The sequence below is a fragment of the Physella acuta genome, unplaced genomic scaffold (genome assembly GCF_028476545.2).
Source record: "Physella acuta isolate Inbredline_101_S28 unplaced genomic scaffold, ASM2847654v3 ptg001046l, whole genome shotgun sequence".
Classification (NCBI taxonomy): Eukaryota; Metazoa; Mollusca; class Gastropoda; family Physidae; genus Physella; species Physella acuta.
Window position 1 is genome coordinate 467,782 of NW_026732563.1, and position 12,764 is coordinate 480,545.

Below are 12,764 nucleotides of genomic sequence, written 5' to 3' on the forward strand. Positions count from 1 at the left end.
CTTCTGCCAATACTCTTGATTTCTTTATTAATTTTGCTCATGGATAAATTGGTTTACTAACAGTTGTGTCACTGGGTAGGGGGCATTTAGAAGGGTGACACCAAATACAAAATTGTAAAATTTACCGTCAAAAAAGTTTTATCCATTTAAATTAGTGAGGGGAAAGGAGGGTTGTTACACCAACCGAAAAATACAAAATTGTTGGAGGTAGGGTGGCAGGTGATACCTGGCCACTGCTCTTGAACAAGCCGTATTGACACATAGCACTCTGAAATTGTAAATACACATTTCAATGTTCTCAATAGCCATTATAAATGTGCATTTGTAAGGCTGAGATATCAATACAGTAAAACATCATACTTACAAAATCAAATGGTACCAGCTTTAGTTACAGTTCAAGGCAGGATGTTGTATAGCTCTTTATATTTGCAGGTAATAGGTTATTGAGGTAAAGGCAAATTATATAAAGTTTGATACATAAAGCCCTAAATTATTCCATACAGCAATGTAGCTAAGGATGAAAAATATTCATCTTGCATGCTCCCTCCACCCTATTTAGGCTTATGTGACAAATACTGACAATCAAGAACCTTCCAAAATGTGTTGGCAACACACCTGCGACCACTCACTTTAAATTCTACACTTCCATTTTGGGAGATGGATTTATATGTCTCTAATGAGAATTATCAGTTTCAAACTTTATAATGCAGAAGAAGCCTTCTGGACCCCTAATTATAACATTTTTAAAAAATAAAAACTTATAACAAAAACTATTTTGTTAGGCCCTATGGGATCATAGGACCTGTGTGTGATGTGGAGAAAGGTTTATAATGGGTAGTAAAAAAAGTTTTGTTGCACAAAATTGTGTTGGTAGTGGGAGCCTTTTATATACTAGATCTATATGCACCAGTGACTATAGTTAATAAAAAAAAACTAGATTATTAGGCCTAGATTCTCTATTATTAGACAATCCAGTTTTTTTTAAAAATTGCATTATACATAATACACTATAGTACTATATAGCAATATATAGGCCTATATTATATAGACTTAGTATATAGATCTATGGGGAAAGGGATGTGTCAAAATAATCTATTTTTCGCTGTTTTCTAGATCTTGCTATAAGTTTATTTTTTACTTATTAATTCAAACGTTATTTTTGTACCCTATTAATTTATTTATAATTTATATGAGAGTGATAGGGAGTTACAATTACAAGGTTTTGTTTCGCTAGGCCTAATAATTTTTTCAGATTTTTTAAAAACAAACTTGATCACTATCTATTTTTAGACTATTCTTTGACCTCAAGGTTCTTTGGAGAAACAAACATGTCTTCCATGGAAGGTTTCATTCCTGATAGCCCTGGATAGATAACGTTTTAAAATTATAATTAGTTTAGTTATTGGGTCATAATATATCAAAATGTGGAAGTTTATTCACAGCATTCCAAGGGGTATGTATAACTACAGCTTTACTTTGCGTCAAATTAATGTTTTTGTAGATTCTAGAATCTAGATTTCTAGGTGAAGTTTTGTTTTTTCATGAGGGCCGAAATAAAATTAAAAATAGTCTATCAGAAAAAAATAGGCTACTAAAATAGCCAAAACAATAACAAAATTATCGAAATTTTAAATTTATAGTCTAATGTTATCCTAACTAAGTAGATCTTGATCTATATGCATAAGGAAAAAATAGTTCTAGATCTAGCTAGATTTCTAGTAGGGCCTACTAATATTAAAAAAAAAAAACTTTATAAAACTAGGCCTACACGAGTGTAGTGAGACAAGTAAAAATTAAAAAAACAAAAACATCTCAACCTACATTCTAGAAGTAGAGATCTATCATCTTAATGATTATCATGTTGATAATCAAGTTCAACTAACCAATGGTTTTACTAACCCTGCTCTTGATTTCAAGGTGCTTAGTTTAGTTAGGTTTATTCCCTTTTATTATTGTATTGTTTGCCTCTGTGTGCAACAAATTTTAATTTCAGGATGTTGGTAATTCATTTAGCCATTTTAAATTATTACTGCCAGATATCCTTGATATCCTTATTTTATTTGTAATTAACAACTATCATTGAAAATTGAACAACAAGATTAAGAGCCATACTATTACTATGCCATACACTTTGATTTTGATACACCTAAACTCTAAACCTCATATATCAAAAGAATCATTCAATGCCACAATGGCAAAAAATGTAACAGGTTGTTTCATTATTTGTCTTAAGCCTTTAGGCAATATGTACACAGCCCCCGTCCTTCTGCTGGTCTCTATGTTGAAGAAGAACAGGAAGTTTTGGAAACTGCTGAAAAATCAGACAAGTTTTGTCCATTCACGTGGATAACCAAAGGTTCAAAAGATAGAAATGCAGGGGAAAAACTTTCATGTAGCTCAGAAGTGTTAAACAGGTTTGGATAATAATTTATTATATCTTTTATTGATGTTAAATGGTTTAAATCAGAAATTAACTGCTGTTAAATCATGCACTTGTATGCATTTTTTGCACTTCTTGTTTTAGTGTTGAATCAAAGGAACATCTGTAAAAAACTAATGGTGTAAAATATTTTTTAAACAAATTTTAAAATATCTGTATGCTGTAAACGAAAAAGATTTATGATTAAATTAGATTTTTAAAACTTGTGTTATGAATAATGCCATTGCATTATTTTTGTAACAGTCTGTCTGTTGAGAATGGAGAGTCTAGGAAAAATAAAAGATGTAATCTCGGTGAAGGACAATCTGATAACAACACTGGAAGCAAGGATAGGCGGGAATGGTGGCAGTCTTGTCAGTATGATATCTGGCGCCTCATTCAAGGATCACATCGCATGGCAGAAGCTGTGTCTTTGGTAATAATTATTTTAAAATGATCTAGTCTTCATTTCTTACTTAACAAACTGGGTTCACAGCAGACATTGATTCCCAAAGCCTTGAATCCAGAAATTATTCAAGGTAAGAAAAAAGCCTTAAATTATATCGGTAAACTGCATATTCTGAATTTCACTTTATTTTAATTCTGATGGATTGAGTAGTAATTATTTTTCCAAGTTTTGCTTTTTTTGTTGCTGTGAGCCTGCACAGCCTCTCTTTTGCTGCACGACACAATGTGACAGCAACAAGCTTTAAATTATGCTCTAGGGTAGCTGGTTAAAAGAAATAAATTTTTAGAGCAAGATATAAAAACATTGGGATCATCTACAAATGAATGTTTTTAAGCTGAGCGAAAAAAGAGAAATCATCCTCATTGCAATGTCAAATAAACTCAGAAATTCTGCCAGGGAAAAAGTGTAAAATAGATTGTAAAACAGATAAATATGAATCTGTTAGAATAGTGTGCATAATGTATTTCATTTTTGTGAATTTCTATACTTTACCAAGCTTTCCTTTTATTATCTTTTACTTGAATTATTATATTAATTACATGTTGACTCATATTTTAAATTATGATCTTGTCAATTCAATGTTTACTGATTTAATTGTTGTTCATTAGTTTGTGGTAGTTTCTACCTTGAAAAAGCATTAAATTTTTATTTTAAATTAGGCTAAAGACACTGTTTAAATTAACACAAACATTCATCTTATATTGCTGACTAATTATAACCAAATGAATACTTCAGGGTTCAGCAGTACTTTGGGGATCTGAGATTGACAGATTTCGTCGCAAGTCCCGCCTCCTACACAGAGTCCTGTTTGCATTGCCTGGCAGTGGGGGCAGCACCATCAGTTGCATCAACTCAGCCAGTGCTAGAATTGTGCCCATTGCTACACCACAGGAAAGTCAGCTTTTGGCCATTAAAGATGCTGCTGGATCTGCACAGGATGCTGAGATCAATAAAACTAAATCAGAGGTCAGTTCATTTCTCTTCTTACTTCAACGCAAGTAGTGTAAAGAAATTAATCTCCTCAATTTACAGCTGTTATTAGGTTATTGAATAGAAATACAGTCAAAAGTATAGAAATTTTAAACTTGTTACTAGTTTCAGAAGTATTATAATTTCTTTTACTTGTTTATATTTTTAATAATCAACTTTGATGATTTAAATATTAATGAGCTTATGTTTCACTCTAATAAAATATTTTATATATTTAGGAGTCATTGTGTTAATGTGCTTTAATGTTTTGCATATTTGGGGGTCAGTTGTAGTCAGTAACGTTTTTGATACTCTAGACTTTGGAGTCAGTAAAGTGTTTGATGTTCATGGAACTTGGAGTCAGTAATGTTTTTAATGTTCTAGACTTTGGACTCAGCCCTCCAAGAGTTCCAGACTATGTGCGAGGAATACACAGCCTTCAATGAGAGCATTCTGGGACTGCAGGCTGTAAACCAGGGGGACATGAGCACAGCTGTGGAACACCTGCGCAGATCGTGCTTGTTAGGAAATACTTCGGCCTGCTTCAATCTTGGCCTATGTTATGAAACTGGTTCTGGGGTGTCTCAAGATTTAGAAAAAGTATTGTATAAAGTTTCACATTTTGTTTTGTATAAGTTCTATATGAAAACTAATTTAAAATTAGTCAGTACGATGATAAATATTTTAAATTTTCTAACTACCTATATAATTTTTCCTTTTTCTAAACCTAATTATGAATATTTTAGCGTGATAAATATTTAAAATTTTCCCAGTACGATAAGATTCCTAAAAAATTGTTTCTTTAATCTAAATGTAATTATGATTATTTTTAGAGTGATACATTTAAAATTTTCCCAGTAAGATAAGGTACCTAAAAATTGTTTCTTTAAGTTTAATCTAAATGTAATTATGATTATTTTTCAGGCAGAACATTATTACAACATAGCTGCCAAAGCTGGTCACAGTATGGCTTTGTTTAACCTAGGCTTAATGTACCTAAAAGAGAAGGAAGATGATGAAGAAACTAGGGCTGTGTGGGCATGGAAGAGAGAAGAAGGGATAAACCTTTTAGACAAGGCAGCAAGACTTGGACTCCCTGAGGTTCGTAAAACATTCCCTTTATTTATTTAATTAATTTTTTAAACTGCCAGTTATCATGCAAAATCTACAATTTCTAGATTTTTTTGTTTCTGCTCTATTGATGTTAAGGCATTGAATGAACATTTTAAAACCTCAGGCTTTGCTGTACCTTGGCGTTCATCATATCCAAGAAAAACAGGACCCGGTCAAGGCGGTGCCCTACTTCAAAGCAGCAGCAGATCAGAATGTGAGTGGCTCTTTTCTTATAGCCCAACTAACCTACATAACTTTCTCTCTGTAGCTCTATATTAAAGTAGCCTAAGTTTAATGAACTATTTCTAATTATTTTCTTGGTACATGCAGACTTTAATAAATACTATTAATCTAATATTTTTTATACAATTTAGTTTTTATAGTTTTTTAATGAAGCCTTCTCAACAATTATTTTACATAGGTTATCAGTAGTCTTCATTTTTAAGTTATTTTTCAATACTTCTTAATTGTGTAAATTTTGTGTTATTTTTTATAATACTCTATTAATTAGACAACATTAGCATATTTTTAAGCTGCTTCTCAAATGTCAGTATTGGTTTATCCAATACATTTTTCTATCTTGCAGGACACTGAAGCCCAGTACTTCTTAGCCATGTGCTATGAGCAGGGTTGGGGTGTTGAGGTCAACGAGTGCAAAGCTGCCCATCTGTACTCTGTGGCTGCCAGTGCAGGTCATGAAGCTGCTCTCTACAATTTGGCTGTGTTTAATGAATACGGCCTTGGTGGTTAGTCTCAGTTTTATTTCTTTGGGACCACAGCATGAATGGAAAAACATTTAAATATGGCCTCGTGGTTAGTCTTAGTTTTAATTCTTTTGGGAACAACATCATGAATGGAAAACAATTTAAATACGGCCTCGGTGGTTAGTCTCAGTTTTATTTCTTCGGGACCACAACATGAATGGAAAACCATTTAAATATGGTCTTGTTGGTTAGTCTTAGTTTTAATTCTTTTGGGAACTACAACATAATAGGAAAACCTTTTCAATTTTCTGGTTGCCAGTAGTAAAAGTAATAGATAGAAAAAGACTGTCTTTAAAAGATCTACACTAGTTATTTATCTCTTAAGAATTAGTTATGCAGCTAAGCTGGAATAGTAGTTTTATGCTAACAGAACAAATAAGACCTAGTTTTCAGTTTATTATTACTTACAATTTTTTTACAATATAGAAAGAACTATTGACACCATAGCCAATTATATTTTCATTAATCTACAGGATTGCCTGAAGATTCTGTTGCTGCTGTGAACTTGTATGAAAAATCTGCCCAGCTGGGATATGAACAAGCTAAACATCGTTTAGAGGAAATTTCAGAAGCTTCCAAGCCAAAACTCCCAGGTACTTAGATAAATGTTGATTCATTCACCAAGTTAATCAAATCTTTCTAAAACATGAACATCCAAATAAATCATACCTTGCTAAAATCTAATTATTTCCATTAAAGTTTAAAGTAATTTTGGTTTATAATTATTTGGTATTCTGTAATATTCTGTAACCAGTTTAAAAAGATGTTTTACTATTTTCAGATAATACAGAAACCTTTCACCAACTGAATATAGAGCAAATAGGTGACGCAACTACACATCATCACAGCTCTGTCTTGAGTCCATCAGCATCTTCACCCAACTTATCTGACTACTTTCATCGACAAGTTTCATCATTTTTCAGCTTCACTTCCACCGAAGGCATGTGGGGGGATAAAAATAACCCATCTTTTGGCTCTGACCTCCAAGAAAATAAACCCATTTTCCATCTGGGGTCATACAATCATGAAGATTTACCTGAACCCTCGTTTGGTTCAAGGAATTTGTATGAAAAAATAGATAGAGATGCCTTATGCTCTAAAGAACTTCACAGATCTCGAACTTATCCCAGTATAGCTCTTGCAGCTTTGTAAGACATTCTGGCCTTTTGTAATTATATGTACAGTTTTTTTTTTTTAAAAAGCAATCAATGAAATAATCAATGCTGTTTTTGTCTATCCAAATACATTTTTAAATCACATGATTTATAATTTAAAAAAAAATGCCATTGTGTTCACGCATGTCATTGATTGTTGGATAAATTAAAATAACTCTTGAGAGTTTATAGATTGGTTCTTGTAAACAGGCATTATGGTAATAGTATAGTGCACAAACTATTGAGTATTAGGGTGTTAAAATTGCTTTCCTAATTACTAAAATTTACATGGAGGCCAGATTGTGTTGTTTCCCTTTACTTGAGCCTTATATTTATAAAACTGTATCTGTGGGCTTAGCAGATGGTTGTTTAAATTGAGGCTGCACACATTTTTTTGTTTTGGCCAGAATAATTTTAATTCTGTTGAATGTTGCTAATTCAAATCTTTATTCACGTGTTAAAACCAAAGCTACAACTTTTGTGCATGACAGAATCATCCACATCATTCCCCTAAGCACAAACTGTTAGCTTTCTTTCATTCTTTTATATTTTTTTGTCAAAGAATGTGATACCGTTGATCAGTTGTTTTATGTTAAAAATATTTGCCTCTGCAGTCTAATACCAAATGAATGTAAATATTTAAAGATATATTTTTTCCGCTTTTAGTGAAATAAGCAGAGTAGTAGAGTTTGTATGATCAAAAATTAAAATTCACTCATTGAGTGATTGTGACTTTTGTTTTCTATGTTTACATTTACAACCAGATAAGGAAAAAACTATAAAAAGAAAAATTTGATTTGCAACAGATAAAGGAGTTTATTCACATGAGTAATTTATATACAGGAAGTCATCTAGAAGATATCAGCAATACCCTCTTCAAGAAATCTTTTATATATTGCCATAAATTTGGCTACAAATGCTTCCAAATGGTAAATGTGTTTCTGACCTAGCTGTAGTCTGTGTTCATAGTAGGCTGCACTTTGTACCACTTCAGCCTTGAGCTGCCCATCACACACTGACAACAACTCTTTCAAAAGACCCTGAAGGATGCAAACATTAAAAATTAAAAGTCTAGTTGTGTGGTGGTATCCTAACTACAATTTAATATTTTTTTGCTATTTATACTTAACTGTTCTAAATACAGAAACATTTGGCAACAAAAATTGTGGCAACATCCATTATTACACAAACCTATTTCAAGAGCATATAATACAGTGGTAAGGAAATAAAAAACAAAAACTGAAAATAGTAAAGTCTGGTACTAGGGACATGATATTTGGATGCCATTACATCTTGCAGCTCACACATTTTTTTTATAAAGTATGCTTCCACCACACCAAACTTAGGAGGGCATGCTGTGAAGGCTTCACAAGTATTGTCATTTCTTCAGGAATTCAAATATCACTTTTCTTCAAGAATTCAGATATCACAAGAGCTAATGGCTGTAAAAAGAAATAACTGAAATGTTGCTCACCTTCATAATGACATCTGGTGGGATGCAGTGGGTCAACAGCTCATACAGTCTCCCCCTCACCTCAAGTAGTCTGAGGAAAATTGGTTTACATAAGCACAGCTGATTTTATACAAATCATTAAATAACGCTGAAAGGTGGATTAAAAATAACAGTAGATCAATTATACCTAGACTAGCACGCATGTGATTGTAACTGAAAAGAAACCCGACTTGGGAGATGTACATAGCCTTTTATAGAATGACAATATATTAGAATACTATTTTCCGTTTTATATTTGTGAAAAAATATGAAAAATATCAGTGGGAAAAAACTGAAAATTAAAATTTTTCAAAATTTAGAAATCAGCTGGAATTGGAATTTGGAAAAAGTCGTATCTGGGAATCCCTGACTAAAAAAACTGACCTTTTTGGGGACTGTTGCTGAGCAATCATAGTTGCTGTCTCTCTTAAAAATACCTCCCAGTCTGGTTCTGATATTTCTCTGTCAATGTTAAAGGGGTACCTGAAAACAGGGAATTGGAAGATTAAACATTCTTCAGTAAAAATTGCATTTAAACCAGCTATAAAAAATTCCTGAGGACTTGATATTAACAATGCAAATTCTCTTTAATTTTTATCTATGTAACATATACTGCATGGAATTTAAAAAAAAAGGTTTTAAAAACTAGACTTAAAAGGCTGAAATTAGAGTGATACGGCCTTTATAGCACATAAACGGTTGACAGGTAGTACTCAACTGTGTTGGAGGAAATCCGCGTCCAACGTTACAATTAAGAACAACGAAGAAGAATGCCCTGTACCCAACTATATGAGCAAGATAATAAACGATGGTACTTTGTAATTACTCACTGCTGGACACGACATGCTTCACACATCAAGATTGCCCGTCTTAAATTCCTTCCACTTTTTTCTGCTATCTTAACAGCCATCTCTTGTGGCAATGTAAGACCTTCTTTCTTACACACATTAATAAGGATTTGACTGATCTGTAGGCCAAAGTTAAACAAATTAGTTTATAAAATGTATATATAAAAGAATTTTAAGTATGACATGATCAAAAGATTTAGTATTTCATAGATTCAGTTTAAAAGTTTGTTTTTCTAAATTAAAAAGGTCAAACAGGACCCTCAGACCTAATCATATTCATAAGGCGACCAGAAAAAACCGCCATAGAAAATTCACTGATAAAAAAGTGTGCAAAGTTTAATTGATAATTCAAAGACTTTATCAAGCACAGGATACCCATATGTAAAATGCATAAGACCTTTTAACAAAATGTGACCAAATAAAACAGTCAAACTGTATCAGTATAATGAGTTTGCACGTGAGCTTTTTAATATTGGCACTATTTTCTGTTGCTTTTGTTTTGGGAACCAATCAATATATAACAAGGCAACTTCCAGAACTAGTCATCAACTGACCTCTTCAATAGATGGAGCAGGGACCCTTAGACCCAGACATCGACTGCGAATAGCAGGAATAACTTTACTTGTAGAGTTACAGCACAAAATTAAACGACAGGTGGACATGTATTTTTCCATTGTACGACGGAGGGCGTGTTGGGCATCTTTTGTCAGCCTGTCGACTTCTGTCAGCACAACAACTGCAAAATAAGAAGACAGGCTTAATAACAATAAAGACATAGTTTTAAAAAAAGGTTTTTAAAGGAAATTATTTTATGATGTGGCAAGAACTATCATGTCAGTTGACAGAAATATATAAAAGTTATGAGGAAATTCTTTTTTTTACAGTTTACTGTAAAAAGGACTTGTTAAACAAAATACAAATGTCTTAAAAAATGTTAGTTTTTTAGTTGAAAGTATCACAAATTATTTTTAACTGTGAAGGAAAGCATTATCCATAATTGATATGTATTGATGGATCTTACTAATACAGGGGTCGGCAACCTTTTGAGCGGAAGAGCCAAAAGTTACACTTTTCATAATTTCAATGGTTTTAAAGAGCCATTAACATTTTTTTTATTTAAAATATTTTATTTTTTATTAAGATTATTAGTATTTGTTCAAAGAGCTGGAGAGCTGCATCTTGATATCAAAAGAGCCGCATGCGGCTCGCGAGCCGCAGGTTGCCGACCCCTGTACTAATACTACATGTTAACATAAATACAAGCACTAAATGAGAGGCTCTAAAGAAAGTACCTTTAAAATTCTTTTGCTGTGTTGTGTCCAGCTGATTCACCTGTGCCACATTTTTTATCAACTCTTGAATAACAACTCTATCATTGTGACCAACATCACTGAAAACATCAGAGTGTAACAACTGTAAAGTTGAACGTTTATTTGATATGCGCATTGCAAAAAAAAAATAATCTAAAAGATTTCAAGAAATATAAATCAATTAACATCTATTAAAAAAATGTAAATGAAATTTAAACACAGAGCGAATAATGAAAATATATAAAAACAATGCAAAGAAAAGCCTACATAAAAAATAACAGACAACTACTTTTATTAGACAATAGTAATCAAAATAACCTTCACCTTGGATTGACTTCAATGTGGTAATTGCTGGAAATGGTCGATATCTCTAATTTTTTGTTTGATGGTGTGGTGAAATTACTATGCTCAATGCGAAGCTTCTCTACCCCTGAGCCGTACAATTCACGTAGTGTGCACATTATTCTTGTTTTCTTTCCAGCTCCGGATGGCCCATAAACTAACAGGTGGGGGAAGTCACCACCTTCAACCTGAAACATTTCGGCTTATTTAGTTTTAGCTGACATAACTGTATTATTCTATAATATTTTTTAGAAACAATTCAATAAGCCTACATCTATTTTCTATAACCCCATAGAAAGTATTGTTGGTAATGTGTAAAACTAGACAAATTGTAAAAAACGGGTTATAAGTCAATGAAATCAATATTCATATTATGTAATACTTATAATTCTTTATGCCTTATTATTAAAGGCCTAGCATATTTTTAATTATTAGGCAGCAATTAGGCACTCTCAGATAATCTATTACTACTGAAATTATTATAATATAGTTTATTAGTTATGCTTTGGAGTATTAGAGTAGTATTCCCGTAACTTATTTTTAGATTGCGAATATCAATGGAATTTCATTGTTGGCTCAAGCAATTGCCATCACTATTAATTAATAATCATAATTAAATTTAGCAATAGGCTACTTTTTATATGTAAAGTAAAATGCCGAAAACACTTTATAGTTAACCCAGTTATAAAAACTTTGATTGGTTAGTTTTATTCGTCTAATCCAGGACCTAGTGCTTTTCATATGGGGGATGTGACTCATATACGATGTCGTAGACCCTACCTAAAAACTTTAAAAATCGTCTTCCAGAAGGAGAAAACAAAAGAATATGATCTGGATATATTTAGAAATGGACATGTGTACAGCAGATAGATTCTCTAGTGGTTGTTTCGTTTAGAACATCCAAACAATTATTAGACTATAATAATTGAGTGGAAAACAGGAGGCTTGTGGAGGGTGGCAGTAGCTGTGTTTTGTTTGACCGTGCGTGGTACTTTACTCTAGTAATTATTTTTTTTATAGATCTATTACTAGATCTATAGGCCATATACATTTATTTACTTCGGTATGAGTATGAGCTAAAAAAAAAAAAACTCACTCAAAACACAAAACTAAGTGACTTGTGTTCTAGATCTATGATGTCAGTGATGTGCTTACCAATTTTTTTAAATGAGCCGCCTGGTCTTTGTGATAATCAAGTTTTGCAAGAGACGTTGGTCTGTATTTATCAACCCACAGGCTCATGTTTAGTAGATCTTTTGCTTAATGTTGCGTTGAATTTCTGAGAAAAATAGAGATCTAGACTAGACTAGATCTAGAATTCAAGATTCTATTCTTTCTGGACTCAGACTACCTTCAGCTTATAAATGTTTAATGTATTATTAGGCGCGTAGTGTAATTTCATAACAAACGCGCTATGTAGGTTGCAGCAGTATGAAAAAAAACGCCAAGAAAGACAACTAGGAATATTATTTTTACGCTCGTGATGGACACTACCTTTCTCTTGTTAAAAACATTTATTTTAGCCTAATGTCTTCACATAAAAATTAGGATTTAGATATATATATATATATTTTTTTATTAACACACAATTTAGAAAGTGATGGGCTAACCAGCCAACAAAAGTTAGCGTCTAAGCCATAAAGGGAAGGTAGTAAAACAGCACATTTCCCAAAACCGAAATTAAATGTACCAAAACTGAAATAAAGATTCTAATTTGAATTTGTGTCAAACTGCAAGTACTGCAACTAAACCATGTAAATACAGGTGTTGTTTTAATTTTGAAAAATATAACACACATTGTACGTTACATTTATTGACCCCCCGACCCCCCGTCCCTTTGAACATCGTTCCAAAATTCTACACCCCTTCCCCTAATGCAAAATA

General features: G+C 32.5%; 2 protein-coding genes across 2 annotated transcripts; one reads left to right on the forward strand and one right to left on the reverse strand.

Moving 5' to 3' along the window:
- Window positions 1-1,286: 1,286 nt before the first annotated feature.
- LOC131954993 (uncharacterized) lies at window positions 1,287-7,614 on the forward strand. The gene is made up of 10 exons (XM_059318866.1): window positions 1,287-1,453; window positions 2,234-2,414; window positions 2,684-2,855; window positions 3,624-3,854; window positions 4,242-4,457; window positions 4,782-4,958; window positions 5,095-5,184; window positions 5,557-5,716; window positions 6,208-6,327; window positions 6,516-7,614. The coding sequence occupies exons 1-10, from the start codon at window positions 1,423-1,425 to the stop codon at window positions 6,884-6,886; spliced, it is 1,749 nt and encodes a 582-aa protein (XP_059174849.1). The 5' UTR covers window positions 1,287-1,422; the 3' UTR covers window positions 6,887-7,614.
- A 75-nt stretch (window positions 7,615-7,689) lies between these two features.
- Window positions 7,690-12,268, reverse strand: LOC131954994 (replication factor C subunit 3-like). The gene is made up of 8 exons (XM_059318867.1): window positions 12,036-12,268; window positions 10,863-11,068; window positions 10,521-10,618; window positions 9,783-9,964; window positions 9,211-9,347; window positions 8,765-8,863; window positions 8,363-8,432; window positions 7,690-7,928 (listed from the first exon to the last, which is right to left on the reverse strand). Exons 1-8 carry the CDS (start codon window positions 12,120-12,122, stop codon window positions 7,740-7,742), a joined length of 1,068 nt encoding a protein of 355 aa, XP_059174850.1. The 5' UTR covers window positions 12,123-12,268; the 3' UTR covers window positions 7,690-7,739.
- Window positions 12,269-12,764: the final 496 nt, after the last annotated feature.